The sequence below is a fragment of the Epinephelus moara genome, chromosome 3, assembly GCF_006386435.1.
Source record: "Epinephelus moara isolate mb chromosome 3, YSFRI_EMoa_1.0, whole genome shotgun sequence".
Classification (NCBI taxonomy): domain Eukaryota; kingdom Metazoa; phylum Chordata; class Actinopteri; order Perciformes; family Serranidae; genus Epinephelus; species Epinephelus moara.
The window spans coordinates 14170253-14197031 of NC_065508.1; the positions used below are offsets into that span (position 1 = coordinate 14170253).

General features: G+C 40.1%; 1 protein-coding gene across 3 annotated transcripts in view; it reads right to left on the reverse strand.

The window, feature by feature from the left end:
- Nucleotides 1–26779, reverse strand: part of trpc4a (transient receptor potential cation channel, subfamily C, member 4a) — a 101855-nt gene that overhangs the window by 12397 nt on the left and 62679 nt on the right. For all 3 annotated transcript variants that reach the window (XM_050039926.1, XM_050039934.1, XM_050039928.1), the window contains 5 exons: nucleotides 20521–20750; nucleotides 19331–19549; nucleotides 10111–10251; nucleotides 9440–9616; nucleotides 8432–8632 (listed from right to left, as the gene is read on the reverse strand). In XM_050039926.1, the coding sequence (XP_049895883.1) occupies nucleotides 8432–8632; nucleotides 9440–9616; nucleotides 10111–10251; nucleotides 19331–19549; nucleotides 20521–20679 (897 nt within the window). In that variant the 5' untranslated portion in view covers nucleotides 20680–20750. The remainder of the gene's footprint in view (nucleotides 1–8431; nucleotides 8633–9439; nucleotides 9617–10110; nucleotides 10252–19330; nucleotides 19550–20520; nucleotides 20751–26779) is intronic.

Below are 26779 nucleotides of genomic sequence, written 5' to 3' on the forward strand. Positions count from 1 at the left end.
AGATCCTCTTTGCTCACATGGACACTCATAGAGAAGGTATCCATTTTGAATATGTAAGAGTTGACAATGTTTTTTCATGATTAGTTTTTTAACCTGTGGTGTTACTCTTTCATCACATGCATGTAGAAAGATTTTACACGTTTCCCTGTATAGTAGATTCATCATCCATCCATTCATCATAAGTTAGGCTACATGGTACCTCTCCATGAAGTTTGTGAACTTCTAAATGACAAGCAGGATTTCTCAATCAACCCACATACCGTCTATCGCCTTTAATGCCACTCAACTGATCTCCCACTGATAAAAATAGGGTGTCAAGGGACTTAAAATGACACAGCCAGAGTCGCACAAACATGAAAGCTGTGCTAAAAATGTTCACCTTCAAAACGTGTCCCTGAATATGTGTCTATTTATGACAGAAATTATTGCAGGAACAATCACATAATATAACGCACATCCTCCTAACAACACTGGTGATTTAGTTCACAAGTAAAATCTATCACATTATTTCACCTGCTGTATATTCAGATAAACTTGCATGAGTGTTTTCCAAACTGCACTTGGAACAAGTGGCGTCATCTCTTTCTCTTGCTCAACACTGGAGGCTGAACTGTAAAGGCAGATCTTTGTTGCAGTGAATTGCTGAAACAACTGAGTGCTAATGGTCCTTCACTACATAACACTTATCCCTCTTAGTGCAATTTCATCTCCGTTTAATGGAGGCATTAAAAACATCTTGAAATACTGGATTGCAGTTTTTATGAGACATCACAAGGGGGCAACGTCAAACTACAGCATGTAAAATTGATGGCTTTCCCTTGGCGCCGGCTGAGAATTTCAAACGTTAAAGAGACAGGCTGTTTTCGCTCACACTGTGAGTCTTCATCGTACATACCTACATTTTTTGCCAGTAAATCAGTACAAATGAGAGTAATCCATTGTAGAACCCCTCAGGGATGTAGAGGAGATAATCTCCACTTTATTGTGTATGTGTTACTGATCATATTTATCTGATTTGGCCTCCCGCTGCATCAAAGCGCAGACTGCTCTGTTAGCTCAGCTCTTTAGTCCGGAGGCCTGTGGAGATTTCTCTTCAGACCATTATAAATTGCGTTTTTAAACCCTGCGAGCACAGCAGCAGCAAAGCCAAAAAACACACACGGATGCAAGGATAATACAAAAAAATGTAAGCGAGCATGCATGCGCACGACAAACGTAAGAGGGTTAGGAGGAGAAATGTCCTTCAGTGTTTTTTTTCAGTTGAGGGTCAAAAACATGCTCCTCGTGACTCACTGCAACACTCACCAGCAGCTTGTACCATAAAAAAAATCACACATTCAGGCTGAGTGTCATGCCAATTATAAGAGCTCAAGTGTTTGTCTGCAAAATTGCTGAAAGAGATAAGTGGTGATCACACCACAGACAAAATATCCTGAACATAATAACCGCGGTCAAACCATTCCTGTCCAACTAAGTGTCCACTTAACCCTCGATGCCTCGCACAGGGCAAAACCCTGTCTGGTTTAAAGATCAACTGTCACAGGCACAAAGCAATCTCTTCAAGCGACTCTGTATGTGAACATGCATTTAGTTTGTACAAATCATTTTACAGCAGCAGAAAACATTGTTATATTGACAATGTTTACTAAATGATTCCCACAGCAAATCACTGGAGTAGGATTTCTATCTTTGGTTCTGTGTAATGCTTCACACATTAAATGTTTTTCTCTCTCCGACTCAATGAACTGTTTACTAAAGAATGTCTGAGAAATCCCACAAAATGCTGCACCTTATGGCGCAGCGCTGCCAAAGGAATGTTTGCATGTGTTGTTGAATTTATTTAAAACTGGTTTCACACAGCACCCTTTGCAAGAGTGTTATATTTGCTCCACATACTCCAAAGGTAAAACTAGTAGTTAGGGTGAAGGCAGGTAATTTGGGACACTTTTTGGCAGATTACCAAGAAAACCACCTAAAATTATTAATACTGCCTTGAGTGTTACTGTTAGAACTTGTTATGTATCTCTACTATATTTCTATTAAGACATTTGGACCTTCAAACATGTGAAAAAACCCTCTACCTCATTCTAATGACATGTTCAGGTAAAACTGGACAGCTGAGGTCTGTACTACAAAGCAGGATTTAAAGTTAGCGAGGTAGTTCAGGGTTGACTCTGGGTTTTAAGTATTACGAAGCTGGTTCTCTTTTTGCCGGGATAAATCACCGTGGTAACAGATGCTGAACAGCTAATGTGCTCTGGAGCAGGTTAACTTCAGAGTACCGGATCACTGCCTGTCAACATCCCGACCTCTGAGCAATTAGATCACTGAAGAAAGAAGTATCCATGGACAAAAGTCTGGAGTGTAAGGTAAAAAAGAGCAGCCTATATGCTGATATAGGTCAGTAGAATCATTTCATCACTCCAGGGCTCTATTTCCATGGTTTTAAAACAGAGCTTCTAACAAACACAGAGATCGTTTACAACACTAAACACATGATTTTAGCAGGGTTTCAACTTATGCAACTTTATTTTAGTCCGCAGTGAGTGTTGCTATTCTACACTCTGATTCATCACTGCAGCTCAAAATAACATGAGACACCTGTGTGATGAACTGGAAAAGAAAGATAATATTTATTACAAAAATAATGCACACGCTGTTAACTGGCTCCCAGAAATGTAAATGCAACATCTTTGGTCAGATAGATCTCATCAGTCATTAACTAGGCTACTTTTCCACCCTTTCCTTCAGTGGCAGAAACAGTCTGGTGTTTAAAGTGTTTTATGTGACATATTTAGAGTAGTTTCATCATCATCCAACTAAATAGCAAAATACATTCTATACTAATGTCACATACAGCCCAGTGATACCTACACGTAATCTAGATGTTGGCCAATGGCAAATTTTTGGATAGTATTTTCAGTGTTTCTGAATTTTCTGTTCTAAGACTACATCCCATGCCATTAACATTTTACTGTCTCACCGTCCCAGATACTTTCATTGCTGTTTCATGTCACAGGATAACGAAGTAGCCGACTTCATTCATGGTTCTGATGATGTTGTTCAACCTCCGCCTCTTTCACATGAACACGATCGTGACTAGAAAAAGGAAAACCCAGAGTTGACTGACAGCCAATTTTAGGGTTAGTCAAGCCAGATAACAAAGAGATATCCTGTGTAAGTTGAACTGGCTTCGTAGTACAGGCCTCAAGGTAAAATGAGGCGATCATGTTTGTTTGTGTTTTTAAGGGTTAAATCCATTTTTCAGTTCTGTCATTATTCATTAAATCATTAATGTAACCTAACTATTAATTAAAAAGATCCTCCAGCTTTTCTGCCATGATTTTCCTGTTCTTTGCTGCCTGTTTCCTTGGTACCACATTGTCCACAATGGACGTGTGCATGTACTGTAACAATGATGGCTAATTATGGACTACTGTGGCCGACATTTACTGCATCATCTTTAATATCCTTTTAAGTGACAAAACCTCAAAACATGCTGAATTCACTTCAGAAAAATGTCCCATTTTACCTGAATGATTGAATTACTGTTTCATGTAAAGCACATTTGTTGTGACAATGAAATGACATATTTGGTGGCTGACTGCTATTATTTAAGAGCAAAAGATGCAAAACCTAATTTGTCCTGTTTTTCCTGATGACTCAGACTTCAGCCTACATAACCACATAGATATCTGTAAATTAAATCATCTCTATCTAAAACTGATACCAAACATAAGTGAGAGAAAACCTCCCAGTGCAGTGAGGTTTTTGTTTCCAATAGAAATTAATATGATTCAAGAAAACATAATTAGAATGAGGGTTTGAACAGGATAAGGCAGGTCACTTCATTAGAATGAAGAAAAATGTAATTAGATGTTAGACAATACTTGAAACTCCAAATGCTTTTCCTGCAGTGTGGATTTTCACTTGTTTTATAAAAGTTATAAAGACTAAAATAAGACTGCAGAGAAAGTAATTACCTTATAAAAGAAAGATTTTTTTTTTATCAATTACTTTACAGCACTCTATAATAATTTCACAGCACACACACACATACAGTGCCAGAGACTGAGCATTTCCAGCAGAATAACTTTACCTTGAAATGACTGCAGTCTAGGCAGCTGGGACATTTATCATTTAAAAAGGGCAGCTGGGTGGATTGTTAACCACATCATGAGACACTGTCCTCCATCAAAGTCCCAGTGCGATCGAAGGGTGTTATAGATAGGATGGTGGAGAAGGGCATATTGGGACATCTCCTGAATAATTAAAGCACCCCTGGGGAGAGGCGATGTGTGGTGGAACAGTTGTGACAGAGGCGGTGGGAGGGGATGATTGTTTACAGTGCGATGACAGATTAACTGCCCACAACAGAGTAGTTGGCTAAGATGACAGGGGACTGTGCATCTTCACGTCCACCTGTGCACTCGCACTACTCCCAATTGTCCCTCCGTGACTCAACATGCTCATCTGCCAACCTGAGTCTAGATGGGCGACAACTGGATGGATGAAGGAGAAAATAGCAGCGTCATAAATCGAGACGCCTCCAAAAGTGCATCTGCTCTGACAGCCGGGCAGAGCTCCCAGTAAAAGACAGCTGAATGAATTATAAGTCACTCCTGGGAGTAATGTGTCTGCTTCCTCATCATTCTGCTTCACCTTATATTCAGCGGAACAATTCTGCAGTGTAATATCTATTTAACCCCTTTTTTCCTATTGCCTGAGGAAGCCATCGGCCACCCCATAACTTAGCATCGCTACAAAAATCAGGCTCCTCGCATCCTCCATTTAACTCAGAAAAACAAAGCCCATGCATCAGGTATTGGATTTTTCTGGTAACAAATATTCACCCACAGCACCGAACTTATAACCAAGCTTATATAAGTAAAAATAAATAACTGTAAAATGATTACAGCTAGGGACGCACCGATTTGACTTTTTCAGTTCAGAAATACTGACACCTTGGCTTTGTCTGAAACCAGCATTTAAATAATAAGCTGTATGCTTCACTGTGTGGAAGTGACGGGAGTCTTTCTTTTATGTGTGAGGCAACATCAGACGTGACTTAAACATTGTTTTCCTAAATTTGTAAAATACAGTGTAACAAATAAAGTTACTGAATTGATATTTATTCATAAGTTACAAACTGTGCACCAGCTTTTTGGTGAAAAACCTTCCAAATTACCAAGAAGTTGAGTTCAAGTGAAAACCTTTTAATTGCAGCAACAAATTGGCCAAAACAATAACAACAACACTGGGTTGAAACAATACAGCTGCATAAAATGTGGACAAAATGTGTCCTACAGGTGCACTGCTGATGTTGTTGTAACACCGTAACACTTTAATTAAAAGCCTAGTCCCAGTTAAATGCCCATGTCCCTTTTACGACAAATAGACGTCTGTCTCAATTAGAGGCCTGGTCTGGTTGCCAAGCAGTTCTTTTTTTTTAATAGAAGGTCTTCGGATGTATAAAATCAGGTTGTTAGCTGCCTCAAATTAAGTGTCCATTCCTCAATTACCCTGTAAGTTATTCATATTCCTTTAGTCCGCAAGGGTCCTCAGATCAAAAGAATCAAAAGGGTTTTTCATAAAAATTAATCAAAGTTGTGAGTCTTGTTTTAACAGGATAAAGAGGTGTTGTGTCGGTATGCTGGGTTCCATAATGTACTGTATCTCTCATTCTCTGATATGCTGTCTGTCAGAAATAGATCAAATGAATGATTCATAATATATATTATCTGAAGCCTAATTTTTAAACAAGCAATATCAATATTGGTTTAAATAAACAATTTGATTATATTGTTCATCTTAGCTGTGAAACAGTTTTGTGTGAAAGGAATGAAAGGTCTGTCCCGTATAGACACCTGTCCCAAATATAGGCCTTTTGATCTTACTATATAATGACGAAAACTCTGTCTCTGTGTGTGTCTGTGTGTGTGTCTGTTCCACGTTTTTCTCCTCACTGACTTGGTCAATCCATGTGAAATTTGGCACAGTGGTAGAGGGTCATGGGAGGATGCCAATGAAGCAATATTACACCAATCGGCCAAAGGGGGGCGCTATAGCAACCGATTGAATTGCAAACTTTGAATGGGCATATCTCATGCCTCGTATGTCGTGGAGACATGAAACTTTGCACAGAGATGCCTCTCCTCATGAGGAACAAATTTGCCACAAGAACCCATAACTTCCGGTTATATAGATTTTCCGCCATTTTGAATTTTTTGAAAAACACTTCAAATCGATCTCTTCCTAGGAAGTTTGAGCGATCTGCATGAAACTGGGTGAACATAATCTAGGGACCAATATCTAAAGTTCCCTCTTGGCAAAAGCTGGAAAACTTATTAAAACTGAGCTTCTATAAGGCAATGAATATTGAGGAGGGCGTGGCTCATCACATAAAGGTGAATAACATCTCAAGGGTTTCACCGATCACCACGCTACTTTGTAGGCATATGACCACACATAATCTGAGGGGACCCCTCCATTATTGACCCCATCAAACAAAATAATTTCTTATCTGGGCCTACACGCCATATCGATTTTTACTAAACTTGGTAGATATGTAGAACAGGACGCCTCAAGGTGACTGGAGAAATTTAACTCTAACTGGCAACTAGGTGGCGCTATAACAACAGAAAAATGCTTAAAAATGGCTAAAATGTGATCGATCGCTGTGGCTCCCCTTGTGGCTGAATGTTTGTTTTTTTTCTAATTTTTGGTATGACTAAGTCATGGTATGGTATGCTGTACTCAATGGGCATGGACTAGTTTCAGTGATTTAAGCAAATAATAGCCCGGGCTACTATTTTAAGTTTTACAGTATGTGCACATGTAATCAGATGTAAACACAGAACTGAACTGAATAAATGAACCCTATTGTCACCGATACCTGATCCAGCTATCTGACTCAGCATCTGTCTGATCGGATCGGTGTTTCCTTGGTTAAAGCCCTAACTAATTGCACATAATCAGTATGCAAATGAATTATCTAAAACGTATCTTACTGAACAGTTACATTTATAACATCTTTGGGGTGCTACAGATTGAAACCTAAATATGACGGGGAGAATGCATTTTAGAGCCTCTATTAGCCACACTGAAGGTTTTAATAGCAAAAGCACACATTTAATATACTTAATGTTTTAATGTGGCTTTTAATCAGCTTTTTTTCCAAACCAGTTGTTTATGTCTCTACCTACTGAGAAAATGTTTATCACACAATAAAAGCAGAAGCATGAAGTCAGTGGACTGTAGAGAGAATATTGCTGCGGAGTTATCAGGTTGAAACCTTTTCACTCATAATTATTTATCTGTTTAAAATGCAATTCAGGACCTACAGAGTTGATGAAAAAAAACAGCAATTTACTGTCTGAAACTAAAACCGGCCTGTGAAAGTAATCAGCACTTAATTACCGGCTGTTTTCCAGCAAATTAGAAATGGATGCACTGTACATGTTCTGCATTAAATAGGACAGACCACTGAGCATGTACGTTAAACTGGATGCACTGCATGTAGAAATCCAGCGACAGGTTATCGTCTTTTCAGTAACTGTATTGACTTGAACCAAATGAATAAATAGGATTTTGTGTTGCTATCTGTGTGTTATTTAAGGAAGTGAACATCCTACATATACAGCAACAGCTCTGAGCATTACCTTACGGCTGTAATGCTTTAGTAATGAAAACCAAGCTTTGCCTATCTGTCATCTGTGTAAGCTGCCAAAGCAAAAACAGATTAAATCCTATCCAAACCAGCGTCTGGCACTAAAAAAGAGAACCTGATGCTAATCTAACATCATTACACCGCTTCGTATTGGCAGGCAGTGACACCTGTGAGAGACGTTGGCTCGGTGCAACACAAACTGCAGGCTTGGCAGTCTTACCCAGGCTACATACAGTAAAGTGAATATTGCCTGGGGCATGTGGCATTGAAATCTGACAATACACTGTACAGTAGATGATGTAGCAAACAATACTGGACAGAAGGGGAAAGGAATGCTAGAGGAGAACCAAGGACAAACCTGGAAAAAAAACCCAAGATGATTTCTTGTATATTGCACAATTTCAAAGGCTAAAACTGTGATATTGCAGTCATATCTGACTCTCACAGCTCACAGCTCACAGCAAAGAGGGGGCAGGTGCACTTGACTGAGAGATAGTGTGAGATCATTTTGCCGATAGCCAACAGGGTGATATTCCCTGCTTCCTTCCCATTACTGCAGCCTAAGAAATAAATAACCAAGAAAAGCAACTTTTTCAGTGTCCTTCATGTTTTGTCCTTCAAAGACAACTGTGTTCTTGTGTTTTAAGTGTTATATAATGACAGGGTGAATATCAAATATGTTCTTTTCACATGGGTTTGTGATCCGATCCAGTCAGCAAGCTATGAATTACTTTCAACTGAAATATTATGTATCATGCTTACCTCTTTTTGGTGGTACTTGATAGCTAGTTTGAGTCTTGCCAGGTCGTTGTTGCCCTCCTCGTCCAATAAGTTGATGTCATCTCTGTAGTTGAGGATCATCTCCAGCTCTCTGGAGCTCCTCGTCTGATCCAGAAGGTCCTTGGCAAACTGTTTGCACTGCTGAGACAGCTCCTCGTACTCTGATTTGAACTCGTTCTCCACCTTGGAAAGAGTGTACATAGAATACTGATACCGCCCAACATCAAGAGTCCTGCAAGAACCTGGCAGGGTGAGTCAATATATTAAAGCAAATCTCAGAGTACTGGTGTGTCTACAAAGTGTTGTTTCTAAATTGAACCTTGCCTGTGGGTATTTTGTGCCATTAAAGCATCTGGTATTTTTATTTACTATTTAGCTTTGCTAAAAAATTCAATAGTGAACTCCAAGTTTTATAATTTTTCAGCAGGAAATGTCATGAACTGTAGCAGGCAAGGATCCAGTTTTGTAATTATTTCTTTGAATTTTATTGAACTGTAGCAGGCAAGGATCCAGTTTTGTAATTATTTCTTTGAATTTTATTGCTGACTCTAAAGTATTTTATTCTATTTTATTTTATCTTATCTTATTTTATTCTATTTTATTTTATCTTATTTTATTTTATTTTATTTTATTTCATTTTATTTTATTTTATTTTATTCTATCTTATTTTATTCTATTCCATTTTATTTTATTTTATCTTATTTTATTCTATTACATTTTATTTTATTCGATTTTATTTTATTTTATTTTATTCTATTTGATACGATTTTATTTTATCTTATTTTATTTCATTTTATTCGATTTTTATTCTATTCCATTTTATTTTATTTTATTTTATTTTATGAAATTACATTTACCAAGAGCAATTGTATAAATGCACAGTTAATAAATTGACAGGGCATTGAGTGTCACATAATAATCATCATGAAAGGGCACTGGGAGGTTAATTAACGCACAGCGAATCAAATCCTACCAAAGGATGCTCCTCACCTTGCTGAGCTCCTGCAGCTCCCAGCTGAGCCTGAACGCAGTGAGGAAAGGGTCTTCGCTGGAGAGCGCAATTAGAGAGGGACTCGACAGCGCTTTGTAGATGTTGAGGCGGGAGCGCGAGTGCCGCAGGCTGTCCACATCTGAGCTTGACACACACTCCACACAGTTGCAGCGCACCTGCAACATCAAACAAAGCACGGACACATTTTAATGAGGCTCCCCAGTGTTTAGTAACAGATCATGTTTCGGCCCTGCGTTGCGAGCACTGTATCCATTCTGTCAACAGAGTACTGCTGTCATGACTGGGTATGTTATTTAGACATTAAAAGCCCAATCAGTGTGGTTTTGACCTCATAAATTATGTGCATATTTACAAACACATTCTACCTCATAAATAAGATCCTAAAACCAATACTGTACTGTGTGGTGAGTAATTACCTTACTCTAAATATAATATGTTGCTGCTGAGTAAAAACCCGGTAGTGTATCTTCTCTGAATGGATTCTGGATCGAATGATTCATAAAATACTTTCACAACCCCACTGGATATAATAATAAAACCGCACTTTAATCTGGCTGCACACAAGACTTCCCTGAACAGTTGTTGACATTTTGGAGATATGGGGAGCTTCACGCTGATAATCACAACAAAATTCAAATGGTTTACCAACCTCATGTGGCTGCGGCATAGACACGCCTTTCTGCACCAGGAGCTTAATAATTTCATAGTTGTTGGTGTGTGCAGCGAGGATGATGGGAGTGATGTCAGGGGTGAAGTCAGAGAACTGCTTGTCCAATAAGATAGGAGGAACCTTTCAGGGGAGAGGAGAGAATAAGAGCTTTAATCACACACATATATGGGATAAGCTCTCGAAGCAGTACATCTGGCCTTGGCTTTATGTCAGCTATTGCCAAGTTATAGACCCGAGTCTTTTTTCCTTCTGTCAGGTTTAACTGACATGCTCAGCGCACAGTGGAAGTAATTGGTTTGGTTAAACACAAAGCCTGAAAGATCTTCTGTTCACTTCAGGGTGCAGTTCAAAGGTCTTTACACTGACGTTAAATGGAATAAGCAGGATCAAGAAAAACAGTCTTTAGAGCTTTTGGTAGATGCAGAGAAAACAGTTCTAATAGCAGCAAAAAAAAGATGCCCTTGGTCAAAGTTACGGACAAAAAATATCAAGACCCCTGTAAAAGGGTATAGCCCACAATGTGGCAGAAAGCATCAGTATTTCACACATTTCACAGGAAATCATTATGCTCAGAGAGAAACTCATTCCACCTATCCCTCTTATCACCCACTCCAGCTAAGCCCTTTTGCTTCCCATGTCATTCAGTGGGAATACACGGCTGTGGGCTGCAGAGGAGTAAGCTGGCACTTTTCACTTTTTTTTAATTGAAGGCTTATTATCTGATTCTGTGGTGAGGGAGACAGGGAGCAGAGAGAGAGAACAGTCCAAGAATTGTTGGAGGATAACCATGCAATAGGTTGGGACCCATTCAGCAACTTGATGCAGGCAAAGGACAGCTGGGAATAAGGGGCCTTAGTTCTAGTGGGAGCTTTACTAAGACTAATGCTCAAGATGTGAGAGTCTGGCACCATGAAAGAACAGGCCCTCTCTACACAGTAACTACACAACCAGGGAAGTGTATCAGCAGTTATGTAAGCTGTGAAACCATTTGTTTGTGTCTACATTAAAATATGGTCTTTAAGTTGTCTTTGAACAAATTAACCAGTAAGTAAAATTAACCTATAGATTTAAATGTGTGATTTAAATGTAGCTTAACTACTACTAGTTAGATTTAGCAGGACTTGGTCTTTGTTTCTCTCCATTATTAGATTTAGATACTGCTATATTTCTGTGGCATATCAAACTCAATTACCAAGATGATAGTCATCAAAACAGATTTTTCCATGTACAGCAAACATGCACATATAGGACAAAAGGGGTGATTAAGCTTCAGCTAAAGCTACCTGAGGCTATTTCCATCAGCTAGCCAGAGTGCAGTCACGCAGTTTGGCTTTTACTTCCCTGCACATTTTATGTATTTTGTTTTGTTTTTAGAAATTTCCACTGCATAGTTATTTTCATATCCTTGAACCGATGACAAATGTCAAAGCTATACCAAAACATCCCGATTGTGTCCTGGAGACTAATGGCAATACAGGTCATCAACTCTGTCCCCTCCATGTTTGCAGAGGGGACATGGGCCAAAATAAGGCTGCTTTCAGACCTTGAGTTGTCTTGCTTTGGTCCGAATAAGGGACTCATTTTGTTGCAAAGTTGCATGATTGTCTAGAGTTGGTTCGTGTTCTCACGGCAGCATTTACAAGAGGACCAGATAAAATGTCTTGTGTGAGAAAGCTGCTCTTGATTGGTCAGAATTTCCATGCAGGATCCAGGAAGTAAACAAAACGTTGAAGGAGAGTACACTTGTAAGACAAATGTGACACTTTCTGATGTCACAATGGAGGGACAACTACGCAGGCTGATTTTAGCGCTGCTCATCGTGGACTATATTGCTGTCATTGTTCATTTTAGTCAAACCATACAGTTTGAAAACGAGGCGCAGCTCCATCTAGAAAACAATGTTTTGATGCATTGGATGTGCTTAATGTGCATATTAAGGCAGTACAGGAGGAGGAGGCACATTAATAATCCTCCAGGACTGTAACATGCTCATGTTTAACCCAAAGAATACATACTGTGACTGCAGTTGGTTCAGATCCAGGTCGGAACTCGTTCTCACCACAAACAAACCACACCAGGGTTAGTTCGTAACTGGACTGAGCCCACCTCTTCAAGAAGGTCTCGGTCCGGTTGTTTTAGTGCGCACCCGAGTGCGGTTGCTGTGATCATGCCTGCCCAAATGAACCGTACTTAGAGGGCAAACAAACTTGAGTTCGATTAAACCGAATCAAACAGGGCAGGTGTGAAAGTCAAGTACATTTTTCGCAAAGATCATTTCTGTAATTTTAGGTAGTTCTCATCATGCTGCTGTATGTTCAAGGGTTTATTTTTCTGATAAGTTTGCTTTTAATCAGTTATTTGATGCTACAAAAAGGGGCTTTGACGTCATGATTGACATCTGTGCATGCCAATCGGTGTACTCACGATCAATGGCGCTACTCATAATTAGTCAGACGGGTGAATGGGCAGAAATTCAAGACCACGGAGATTGCCACTGTGCAAACTCTAGCTCAGAATAACATCACCAGCACAACATAGCAGTGGCCGTATCCAGGACATTTCTGCTTCATTTTCGTAAAGTGGGAGAAAGTGGACATCTGTCGTCCATCTTTATATACAGTCTATGGATCCTAATTAAGACTCAGGGTTTGTGCTGACCAAAACCCTTGGTAGCAAAAGTGACTGTATTACTGCATTTCAAGGGACACACAGAAAGCTTGATATACTGATGAAAATGACAATATACTGACACTGACCTCAAAAGCAACCGGGTGATCTCATCTGATAATACCAAAGATCTCTAAGCAGCAGGAGGCTTTCTACATGAGATGACATTTGTGACAATAAAGCACAGTGGCGGGCTGACGAGTGAGGTGCCAAGGGACACATGGGAGATACTCAGCCTGTGAGTGCTTTTATGTGGGTCCCACTATAAGAGGATTTACAGCATTGTTTCCAACTCAACTTCTCTATAAAGGAGACAGTGGCTCCTTCTTAATGTATCTATAGGGAAATATTCCAACCAAAACATGAACAGTATAACCACAAGTAACTGATAGAATAGTGAGATAAACGGATGTAAACTCAACATCAAGTTCTTAACTCTCCTCATCACGGGGGCTGTAATAACATCACATTGAAAACAACAGGACAAGGAGTGCACAGCCGTGCTTGCATCTCTGTTAGGCTGTACTTATGCGGCAGGTCCATTATTATTGTTTATCTTCTAAGGTTTTTATATAATCCTGTAGCTTCCCAGTAGTGTTTCTCGTGTCTTCAAATCTAAACATTCAAATTTTGGTTGAAAATGTACGTTTCAGCATAAAAACACTGTTCTCTCAAGCCCTTCTAAACATTATCATGTGTGACCTGACAGGTTTCTGCATGCTGACGAATCCAAAAGTCATGCAGTAACACAAGCAAACTAAATTATTAAGGTAGCGGTAGACCAGCAGCTCCAGTGCTCTGTGAGGTAAAATCAATATTTATGTCACAAGAGGTATGGTGGCTTTGAAGAAAGCAATGCAACTGTTTCAGTTCCCTGCTGGAAAGGGCTGTCTGACAGAGAGGTGAAGCAATGAAAACACTACACTGACTATGGATAAGTACCTCATACACCCCCAAAAAAAGCGGAACTAAGAATTTCACTTATTATTATTACTTTTATCAGTGCTTTAATTTATGCCACTGCCTTTTGCTTATGGCTGAGTGGGTGTTTCAATTTGAAAAACCCAGAAAAAAACAAAAAACAAATAGATGGACCTTTAAGCACAGCAGTGCTTTGAGCTAATGCTAACATCAGCATGCTAACATGCTCACAGAGACATTTAATTAAAGGAACTATATGTAAGAAATCTAAAGCAAATAGTCGTAAAATCCTCCTAATATGTCACAGAGACTAAGGAATAATGTTCATATAACATACTGATCTCACCGACAACAATAGTACAGCCAGAATATTCGCATTTAAAAAAAAAATTTACGGTCCGCAAATCATGTTTATGTTTTGAATTTGTGTTTTGGCCTGTTGCGCCACCCACCGCCGTCTACCAGTCACGCAGTCAGTAGAGTCTCAGCATCAGTTACAGTTACGACTGAGCTACAGCAGCACGGCAAGCAGCATTAGCAGTGTCCCGGTACATAGCATTAGCAGCCGGCTCCTCCTCAGCTGTATCCCGGCAGCAGCGTTAGCAGCAGAGAAGCCGGACTTGCTCGAACGGTCCGCTGGAAAACCGAAGATCAAGGACGCGGTGACGCGGCCCTGCCCGTGGGCAAACAAATCAGTCTCCAGCGTGCCGCTGTCCAGCAACCTCGAATCTGTAGGGGAGGGGGGGCGGACACGACTCGCAGCAGTATTTTGAATTTGAGTGCAGTAACCGTTTTGGCCACATTCTTACATACAGCGCTTTTAAAGCCCACAAACATGAACCTCATGGTGGTGCTAAAGGGAAAGTCAGGGTATCACCAAAGTCACTAAGATTCATCCTCTGGGAACCATGCATGTGCATGAAAACTTAGGAGAAGAAAAGTAGGAGGATCATTGATGTCACTCGGATTATCCTCTATGCACTATGGATATTTGTGACAAATTTCATGGTTCTGTAAACAAGAGATATTTCACTTGAAGCCAAATATGTCAACCTGCAGGGGTGCTAGAGGAAAGTGAAGGTACCAAATGCAATTAGGATAATGCTTTGGAGACCAAGACTGTCAAAATGTACAAGATGATAAATGATCATGATTATCCATTCAATAACTGGTGAGTGGGGCACTGACAATGCCATCCATTGAGTCATGCATAGAATATAGACTGAATATAACTCCAAAAAATGGCTGAAAGGAAATAGATGTGAATGCACAAGTTACATTTAAGACAAGATCTGAAATGTACTGTAGCCTGTTCAAGAAAGGGTTCACTCTAATTTAGTCTATCATGAACAGAAACAGAAATAGTGTCACTGCTACTCTATGAGTAATACAATATAAAGAATTGTTATCCAGGGGACTGGTTCATTTCATCAAAATGTTGCATCATCCATAGTGCACCCAGAAGTAATTTTCATCATGTGGACTGGACACTAATTAGTTGTGTAGTCTTACTCTCAGAGCAGTCACAGAGCAGCAGCAACTCCAAAGAGTGGCACAGAGCCACGTCTTAGAGTCGTCATATTTCGTAGAGGAGGGTGATCTAATAAGCTATATACTCTGTTCTTCACGTGGGAGGAGGAGGGACATCAAATAATCTACATCAAACAGCCTTGGCCTGTGCCCAAGCACGGAGCAGGAGGAGTGCGGGCTGGTAGATGTGAAGTTATGATAATAGTGGAGAAAAGAAACGAAATTATAGCCCACTTGTCCGTGTAAAGCACATTTGTTACTCATATTAGAGTGAGGCATCCGCCGTCAGCGCATTGATTAAAATTAGCCTCTGCAAAAGCACAGTGTGTCTTTTATTCTCACTGTGCTCCTTTTTCTGAGCCTCCCCACTGGTTTTCACCTGTCATCCTACAACATCACAAACATTGTCTCGCTAAAGCTGGTATAAAATGGGACACTGCAGTTCTGTTTTTGAATGACACTGCGGAAAATAAGCTCATGGTTTTGTAGATTCAAGCAGGCAGGATTGTGCTTACTTTGCTAAGGAAGAAGAGGGATTTCCAAATCATCTTTAAGGTGCACGTGATATGTATGTTGCACTGTAACCCAAAAAACAATGAGCAAAGTGTGGACTATAAAAGGACACACAAAAAAACAACAACAAAACACCAAAGTACCCGAAGGCCCTTATAATTGAGCAACACAGTGTGCTCCTGTGTTTGTGCGTCCAACAGATGCATATCTGTACTCAGAGGATAATGCATGAAGCTGTACAAATCGCTGATATCCAACGAGCTCCTCGGCGGAAAACAAATGAACCACAACACTTGTGAGATTATTACAAACACATCATTCACACAGGCTGCAGAATAGGAAGACAAATACTCACAATTCCGGCAAAGCAAAGAATGAATCTTCTTATTAATAAATCTCAGGGAAGACACAGTTCGGATGCACTTTTCCCAGACAGCCTTTTAATATAATCAATGAGCTTCTCTTGGGGAAATTTGGTAGTGCTAGAGTGATCTATTTTACAACCTACTCGTGATAGAATGAAGCACTAACTTGCTAAGACATTAAGGTAAAAGGGAAATGTGGCAGCAGATAGATTACTCCGGGACTGGATATTTTTGGCTTCTATCTCATTCCCCCTACTTCCCTTTAATAAACAAGCCAGAGCAGAGTATCTCTTGTGCTTGTGCTCTCTTTTGCTCCCTCATATTATTCCTTTTCCTTTGATTTCCCCCTTTTTTCACTATTTCACTTTATTCTATCAAAGACAGGACACAACAGGCACAGCAATAACATCCCCCTACAGCTGATCGATGAAGCCCCAAACATCTGTTCCTTTGTGGTTTATGGTGCATTACTGCTGATAGAAGAAGAAAGCATGTGTGTGTGTGTGTGTGTGTGTGTGTGTGTGTGTGTGTGTGTTTGTACAGTACAAGTGTGGCAGGGACAAGTAAAAGTAAGCGCTCCTTGAGTGGAGAGCAATCAGTGAAAAGGGGCACCAATCTAAAATTAATTAGACAGTATTTTGTTTTTGATTACAGTAATTAAAGCTCTAAACAGGCACTTCTTAAAGACTAGAAGAACGGGTTTGTTAATGAACAGCAGCGCGCTCAAGGTAATCTGAATCCTTGCAAGATATATAAAAAAACATTATACTGTAACTTTGAATAAAATATACATCATATTTTCTCCCAGTGAATGAACTCATTAAATCTCTTTCTGTAAGAACTGTTCCTCTGCCAAAACACAGAACAAGTCTTCCTAAGACAGCTTTTTGAAGTGTCAGCTTTTGTTGCTGCCAACAATACTGGGTCAATTATTTTAGATGGTATAAAAAGCTTCAGGCAACAGCATGCAGCTTATAAGCTACACAATGGATAGCAGCATTTCACTGGCTGACACTGCACTCTGCCATTTGGTTGGACCCAAATTTCCTACTGTGATTTGGCACGTGGGCCAGTGTGCACTTTGACCTCAAGTTTTCTAGTCTTTGCTGGGAGTATTTTGTTTTTCATTAAGTTATATGACTGTTCATATATTTGATTGAAAGGGCTGGGCAACATATCAGTTTACATTGATACTGTAGTTTGAGACGAGACACCATCTTAGATTTTGGGCATCATAATATCATAAGTGTTTTCCTTTTTTTTTTTTTTTTCAGCATTCCAGTAAAATGTTGTAATTTTCTGAACTCGCCAGACTGTTCTATTATACCATTTTCACACAAAAATTAGCACGTGTATGTGGTTTTTTAAGCAGCAGAAAACCTGTTTAAAAAAGGCAAAAGATTACTTTCCCAATGCCAATAGAGCAGCAGATGTCATGGACAGCCTGGAAAACGGGTAAGTAAACAGTAGAGAGCAGCATGGAGGCCAGTGGAAACATTACAGTGGTTACCTCTTTTTTTATATCTCTTAGTTATTAAGTCTTACTCAAACTCAACTAAATTTTGAACAGTGTTCGAGCGCTCCCTGGACAGAGATTGACGGTATTTTGTGGCGACCAGTCATTGCATTGCACCAGTAAACGGTAAAGTAAGTATAGTAAATTAGGCTGTTGTACTGTATTTCCATAACTGCCATAACATAATCAGACCTGATCAAAGCTGGAGCCAGTATACCTGTGACAACTGCAGAAACATCAGTCTTGGGAGTGAATATCAATTGTAACTTTTCCTATTAAATAGACTACAAAATCCAGATGTTAGCAGTTGTTTGTGGGGTTTTTTGTCCAGTGGCTGATCACAAACAAAGCGTTTTGCAGGTTACAAAATGTGAGGCACACCGCATTGCCTTTTTTTTTTAATTGAATGCCACTAGCAAAAAAATGCTTGCCGTGCCTTTTTATTGTTACCCGGCAACCATCTCATCACCTTCTTATCCTAACCTTCCTGTGTAATCAATCTACCATTTATTATTTTATTTACTTCACAGTAATTAGTAGGTGGTTCCTAAAATGGACAGACAGAGGGTTTTTGCTGTAGCTCTGGTTGAGAGTGAGAGGGTGTCAGCAAAGTGAGAGGCTGTCAGGGCACAGGGAAACGGAGATCTGTGTGGGTACATAAGACCCTAAAAAAAGAGGGTGGATCACGGGGAGAACCACCAGTTGGTCCAGGAGCTTCGCCTCCATGATGGCCGTTTCTAAGTATATTTAAGGATAACTTGGAGGCAGTTTGACAACCTGCTGTCTGTCCTCAGACCTAGCAAAACAAAAGTGAATTCTAAGTAGAGGGAGTCCAGTGGCCCTGCCGAACGACTGAGCACCACCAGTTTCCCCTCCATTGTTTACCAACTGTAAACCTGTTGCTGTGACCACCACAGAAGGACCGCCTCTCAAATCATCCGAATGGACAATGAGAAAACAAGATGACGTGAGGAGCTCTTCCGCCCTGAATTGAAGTTTTTTCAACTCAAGGAGTTCAGAGCACTCCTGCAAAAACACCAGATGCCTAGAGCGCAGAAACATGAGGCGCTTCGCAACGCAAAAACTGCGATGAAAAAGCAACATTCTCATTAAAAACAATTACACAAAGCCGCCTCCAGTTGCTAAAATGCTTTCTGTGTGCTCAGGGCCTAAGTCATTATATCCACATTCATTGTCAAAATATTCTGTGGGAGCACCAATAGTCAACCCTTCAGTATTGTTGCAATATCAATATCGAGGTATTTGGTCAAAAATATTGTGATGTCTGATTTTCTCCATATTGCCCAGCCCTACTTTACAATAAACAGTGCATGCAATGTGAGTTGATCATATACTGTTGGACAAAAGAGGGTTACGATACCTTTCACATACAAAGCTGGCACAGGTCCCTTCAAACAGAAATAGGTTAAAACACTGTGTATTTTATCAACTACAAAAAAGAGAAATACATTGATGCTAGAAGCACCAAGACATGATTTGGTAGCGGAAAAACGGGTGGGGAAAAAGGGATTTCTTTTGTAGAGAAAGGCCAACACTCCTAGTTCCTCTCCTACCATACCCCCCAGCCTTGTCAGCAGCTCACTGTTTGCGCACTGACACACTCCTACCTCTTGAATAAAGCACTCTGATTTAAAACTCTTTCCAACCCCCTCAGTCCCCTCCTCACCTGCATGCCACCACTGGGCTTCTTGTGATTTAACAGCAGCTCCACAGCTCCCACCACTTCCTTGCGGATCGCGTGCAGCAGGGCATCGCCGACGTACACATTGAAGCTCAGCAAGAGTTCGATGATTTCCAGGTTCTCATTCTCGATGGCAATCAGCAGAGCTGTGCGGCCGAGAGGGTCGATACAGTTGATGTTGATTTTGAAGTAGATCTCTGCCTCCTGGCAAAATAAGGTTTTGATTGAAAGTCAGGGTTTGTTTTTAAGAGCTTCTCTGGGACTCAGTTTTAAACAATGCCATTGATTAGAAGGGAAAATAGTCGCTGACGTGGAATGCACATTGATTTTTTCAAAGGAAATGTAAACTCCTCACATCGTTTGGATCTGACAGAGCAACTCAAAGCCTACTCAGTTTTACTCTGTGATAGCTGCATGGAATCTGATACATTGCCTCAAGTAATGTTGTTTGAGGCTGAAAACTACAAGTTTGAAAATGAATCAAATCTGAAGGTGTGGAGCTGGAGAGAAGTCAGTTTGCTTAGCCTGCTCCTCATCTCTGCTGGAGGCTGACAGCTTGAGGCTATGTTAATGGCTACTAGCATGCATTGTGGGTAATGTAGGCATCAGGTATTAACAAGAAAGAGCAATGTATGGAATCAAAAAAGACTCTGCCATATCAGTTTTATTCCTTTTTTAAAAACAGTCCAAGTAAGTAGTATTTAAGTAGTAATTTTGGTGGTCACATCTGGCATTAGTTATAGTTGTAACAATTTAGGGTAAAGGTCTAAAAAGGCACTTGGGAAAATTACCTCATTGCATTATGTTGTTAACTGCAATGCTACAGAACAAGTCCTCTGTTTGTGTTGGGTTTTTTTGCATCATTTTGGGCACTACAGGTGCAGTGAAACTACCGAACAGCTGGTCTCTAGCAATATTTTGTGTCTGCTAAAAGTCTGACACCTGTCAAGGTAAGTAAACACCCCAGATGTTATTGACAATGAGTATGGAATAAACATGGCTGCACATGTTGCCCAAAATCTCTTCTAAATCAATCCAATTAGATTAAGGCTTTAATTTCCACTCATTTATCCAGACATAATTTAGAGTTTCAGAGGCTGTATTCATTCATCCATTTTACAAACAAATCATCCATTCTTCCAAGCACTTACACACACACACACACAGACACGCACCTCCAAAGCCTGTTTGACACTGGCGTAGTCCCCCTTCTCCACAGCTCCGAGGTAGGCTTTCTCCAAAGGTGACAGCTCCGACTCGGCCCGCACAATTCTCAGCGGGATGCGGTCCCGGTACGAGGAGCTGTCAGTCCGCCGATAGTACAGCTGTGACATCTCCCTGGGCTTCAGCTTACCAGCACTCTGCAAACACTGCTACAGCTGCTGCCAAGCTGGGGGAGTTCACACTAGAGGGGACATGAGCAAAGGTGTTATAAGAAGGAGCCACTTGTTGTTGGTATTGACTTTCACAAGAAAAGATGAGGAGGAAAGGAAGAGAGGATGGGAGCAGAGAGGAGAGGATTATACAGACATACAGAGATAAGGGTGGAGAAAAAAGTCTAAAGTGAAAATAATTTAACACATTTTCAAACTTTATGAATTTAATTCTCTTCTTAAACATATTTTTTTGCAGATAAGCCCCCCAAACGATAACAGACACAATGTTTACATCACTACATATGCTTTATAAGAGGTATCTTTTTTGACCTTGGACCTTGAACATGCCAAACACTGACAAACACTCTACACTAAACAAGAAAAACAGACGAAACATCAGCAGTGGTTGCTTCTACTGCATCCGGCTTTAAGTGTTGCAGCTGAAATGGATGGTAACATCTTTAATTCTTGAGTTACTAATGGCTCCAGTTAATGTCATTAGTGATGCCCCCTAATTGATCAGCATCAGCTGACTTAGCAGTTGCCTGGTGACAGCAAAATGACGCTTCAAGCACTGTGCAGCTTTACAGAAACGAGCCTTTACAGTGACACAGTGACACTGTGCAGCGATTGTCTCCTAACAAGGCAACAGTCCAGATCTCTTGGTTCTCTGGAATCTGGCAGTGGTGAGATCTTCGAATTCACTGTCATAATAAAACACTGACCATGAATACAAGATGAGGAAATTGTGTTTACAATTACATGAATAAGCAGCATTTGGAAATTGTTTTTGTGACAGGTTAATGCTAAAAAAGAGTTTATTTGTATCTGGACCTGCTCAAACTATGCAACTGTTATAATGAGCTCATTCTAAAACCACTATCAGCAGTGGGCTGACTATAACCACTGAACAGATGCACAAAAAAGTGAATGCAAACACAAGGGATTGGTTGTTTTTCTGATGCTCTTGAGAGGATTTAAAACCACAGCAGGCTCCAAGATGACAGGAAAACAGGAGGTGCAGAAGACGGAGATGGTGAAGGATAAAACAGTTCAGTAAAACCACTAAAACAAGATAAAGTGGAAAAGGTTACATGTTACTAAATATAAAAAAAGAAAGGAGTTCAAGTAGCTGGTCCGTAATGCGCCCCTCTCTCTCGTCTGTCTCAGGACAACTCATTATTGCTCTGTGTCTCTGTTCAATAAATAATGAGTGGATTAACAGACTCACAGCAGCCCAATTAGTTTATAAGAGCAAGAGAAAAAACAGCAATTTAATTTATAAATATGCGTAAAACTATGCATGATGTGCCCAAAGCTCTGTATTCGAAAATAGCACTGTTAAAGGAACAGTCCAACATTTGGGAAACTATGCATATCTGCTTTCTTGCAGCGTACTATGACCCATACATTAAGTTTATTGTAAGGTGGCACCCTCTAGTAACCATAGTAATTATTTCACGCTCAGAGGAGGAAGTGATGTGATGTGATGTAGCATAAAAAGCGACAAAGGGCGCATAATGTACAAATGTCAAAGAAGACCCTATAAAGTGGGCAGGTTAAAATGAGCCCAGTCTCACTACGAGGTCGTCGAAATCTGGCGCTTGGGCAGTGAGAAACTGACAAAAAAATAAAGGTGTCCGTTAACGTTGGCATGATATGCAGCCAGTTGCTGTTTTAGTTTAATGGTGCCCAGTGGCGTCGGGGGGAAACGCAGCGGAACGAGGACAAAATTTAAGGCGGCGAAGGTCTGAGTGGGGTGGGCAGGTCCAACAAACATTGACTTTCACCCCAGAGAGCGGTGTTCACGTCCCGTAAGATTCTAAAGCCTTTTCCTAAACCTAACGACTTGTTTTTGTTGCCTAAACCACACAATGTGTTTGTTGTTGAAGGAAAAAAATTAGTTGTGTTGTACTGACGTAGTGCGTTTACTTTGAAAGAGACTGTATGTAAACGTTAAATTTCCTATGAAAATGGGACGTGTATTTGACAATGCATGTAACAACAACCAACGCACCCAGGGTACCTTGCACGTCGAATGTGGACGTGGAAAGTCCATGACCAAACGTCAGTATGTGACGACGTTGGAGTGAGAATGTGTTGTTAAAATACACAGGACTTTCACCCAGGAGTCAGCTGTTCACGTCCTGAGGTCAAGGTTGACTTCTTTTAATAACAAGGTAGCAACTGCAACCGTTTCATGACAATACAGATGTGTTTCAAACTGCGACTTCCAGAAAAGTAATATAAGTTGTTTTGGAAATCAGTGGAGATCAACTTATTCTGTCATTTAGGTATGACAGAGCTTTGGGAAATACTAAAAACTTCGATTGGTAGCCTGGGCTATTATTTGCTTAAAGAATGTAATATTTGGGGACAGGCCTTTAATTCCTCTCACACGAAACTGTTGCTCAGCAAAGATGGGGAATACATTGAAATTGTTTATTTGTACTAGTATAAATGTTACTTGCATAAAAATTAGGCTTTGAATGACATATCAATTATGTGTTTTGTTATGGCACTCTTTTATGGCACCTGAGGATAACAGCATCCGGCATACCTACACAACACCACCATATCCTGTTAAAACAATATTCATAACTTGGATTAGTTTTTTTTGAAAAACACTTTGATTGATTGGTGGATCAGCTGGCTAATGACTTACCAGGTAACTGAGGAATGGACACATATTCTGACTTTATGACAGCTTCAGAAAAAGGGAGTCACCACTTGTTTTTTCGTCATGCCGGTAAATCTGAATGACTGAGGATCTTCTCTGGTGCTCATGGTTTTAGTAAAATGAAATGAACCAAGCTAACAATCTCTATCATCTCTACAGTATATTGACAAATGTTTAAACATTTATATTGTGTCATCTAAACAGCTAACTAGCTAGCTCAACAATCCTGTTTCATACATCCAAAGAGCTTCTATAAAATGAACAGCTTGGCAACCAGGCCAGGTGTCCAGTTGAGACAGACCTTTATTCGGCTAGTAAAAGAGACTGGGTGTTTAATTGGGACTAGACCTTTAATTGAAGTTTTACGGTATAAATATAAAGTCAGCAGGGATTAGTTTAGCTGAGCATAAAGACTGGAAACATGGGGGAAACAGCTAGCCTGGCTCTGTCAAAAGGAAACGCCTAACAGCAACTCTAAAGCTCACAAATAAACTTGATATATCTTGATTGTTTCATCGGTACAAAGGTGGTTTTGGAGGTTATGTGCTTCATATTTAAAAACATGAGAGAGGTATCCCGCAATCATCTCATCTAACTCTCAGCATGAGCCAAAAATGCAAAAAAAAAAAAAAAAGTGTAAAACTGTTCATTTAACTGAGTTAATGTGATACATTTTCAGACCAAACTGTTTCATCTTCAAGTTTAAGCAGTAATTTTCTGAGGCAGGTGCTAAGCAATAATCTGATTGTTCAGGTTTTGAACTAGCAGCCTTGATGTTCCCCCAGCTTGATGCGCTGCAGGAGCAAGAATTTAAGATGTCTGAAATGCAAGTTAATAACACCAAAGTAGTGCATATCAAAGGAACAACATGCAATTCACTGTCGGCCGGTGTTCCTAAGCAACATTTTTCCCCCATTATGTCACATGTCATCTCCTCTTACACTCAAGGCGCCACTTTGCTGCTGTAGAAATGCTCTCTGGTGCCCTCTAATTTCGCTCCATGAAGGAAAAGAACTTCAATAAATCATCATAAAAAGAAAGATTTGCTCTACTGAGAACTTTTTCCTACTGGTGAGCCCTTTTGGCAGCAGGGTTTCACACCTCATTTGAGATCTCGGGCATTAGTTTGATATTGCCACAGCCTTTTGTGGAACAATTTCACTTCGAATCAAAAATACCTCTGAACTGGCCACACGGGGAGCCTGCAGTCACAAACACTGAATGACTTCAGTCCTTAGAGGGTAAAAAATGATGCACTATGGAGAGAGCATGCATGCACTCCAGTAAGTTAGACTCAGTAACAGTAGGTCTTGGATGGGACAACAAAGGCCGTCATCAAACAGCATAAAAGTAGTAAAATGATGATTTAAAGGTCCAGTGTGGAGGATTTAGTGGGATATACTGACACAAATAGAATGTAAGAAATGTGTTTTCTTTAGTGTATAATCACCTGAAAATAAGAATTGTCGTGTTTTTGTTACTTTAGAATGAGACATTTATATTTACATAGGGAGCGGCTCCTCTTCCATGGAGTCCACCATGTTGCAGCAGCATGTTTCTAGCCCAGAATGGACAAACATTGGCTCTAGAGAGGGCCCTTTGCATTTTCGCGTCAGAGTAGCCCCTCAGCGACGAGCCAAACAGTGTTGAAAAAACACAAATTTTTAACGTGAAACTACTTTATTCAGTATTTTTTTTTACTGTTTTTAATCTCCTGGGGCCAGATGCATAAACGTGTGTACACACAAAAACCATGCATACACCTTTTCTCCACACATAAACTGGTGTTTATGAGAAAGTGGGCACCTCACGCATTCTTCTGACCAGGCGCACACACACTTTTTGCCGAGACAGCTGCCGGTGATATGATAATAAACACCTTAAATATAAGTTCAGTCAAACAACTCATGTTTTAAATGCAGAACAAAGTTAGAGTTTGGCGTCTAGACTCCAGCTTCATCGCTCGAAGATATGTTTATGAGATATTGTGGAGTGATGATTAAATATTCCCCCCTGGCCAGAGCCCACAGGTGAATGCTGGGGTGGAGTTGGCACTGAAAGAGCGAGCAGCGGGCAGCAGCAGCATAGACAATGCAAAGGGAGGGTGTGTTTTGTAGATGACATATGGTGAATGACGTATGACCTGTGTGTATGAATGAGTGCAACTCAAGTAGACTGCCTGAACTAGCTCGCAGGCCTCACTCGAGATGGATAACGTGTTGCAGGCTGCATGGCATTCTGTAAAATATCAATCAAAATCATTTGTTAAAGTAATTTTTAAATACTTTGTGTGATACATTGCATAATATTTTTATTCACAATCATCTCCCTGTAATTGCTTAATGTTATCCTGTGGAGCATTTCGTAAAAGTCTGAACATGTGTACTATGTATGAATCATTAACCGTCCTTCAATGTTTAATAATCATAATGATGGAAACTTTACCGCTACGATGGTTAGCAGAAATGTGATAAAAATCGTCACAGCTGTGTGTAATTTCAGCTGCCCTGGCACTGCTGGAGAACCTTGTCGATATGTCATAGTCACCGACAGGTCTAACAAGAGGTGGAGGGGCACAATTATTATTATGTTAACACGTTTGAGGGCAATTTTACACCCATTTATAGCAAACTGTGGGTGTGGAAATGAGGCTTGTGCACGTGCGTCCAGTGCCACAATGATCGAGATTTATAAAACAAAATCAGGTGTACGCAGAGCTTTATAATCTGATAAAAAAACAAAGTGTATGCGTATTTCTGTCTTTGTACATACACACAGTTTTAGTCATTTTATGCATCCTGATCAATTTGTTATGGGGAGGAAGAGACCTCTGCAGACAGTTCAGCTCTTGATAAAAACCCCCTGAACAATGAACACTGATGAAATTTTAACCGGGAGTTCACGCTTTGCACATGGGAGAAGTTTCAGCTGGCTGCAATTTGCAATCCTCACCACTAGATGCCACTAAATCCTACACACTGCTCCTTTAAATATATTTAAATATTACATTCAACTCTATTCAAAAAGCCTAATTTTTCTCTCTTAAAGTATGTTTTCCATAACTAGTGTCAATGATTTAGTTTATTAAAAGACATATGTTTTAGTGCTTGTTTGACAGATGTCTTCGATATCAGGTGACATCCCTGTTGTCCCTGATGTCACCTTGGCCATATGTTTGCTGTGCTTATAATGCTGTTGCGTGATGTTTAAATAAATAAAAAATAAAAACACTGGTGTTAGTGCTGACTGCGAACTTGTCACAGACCTTGCCCCAAAACACAGCAGATATAAAGGCTTGCCACCATGCAGAAACACCAACACAAGATTTGTGGATCTGCTGATATCTGTGTGCTATTATTGAAACACACACACTCATCC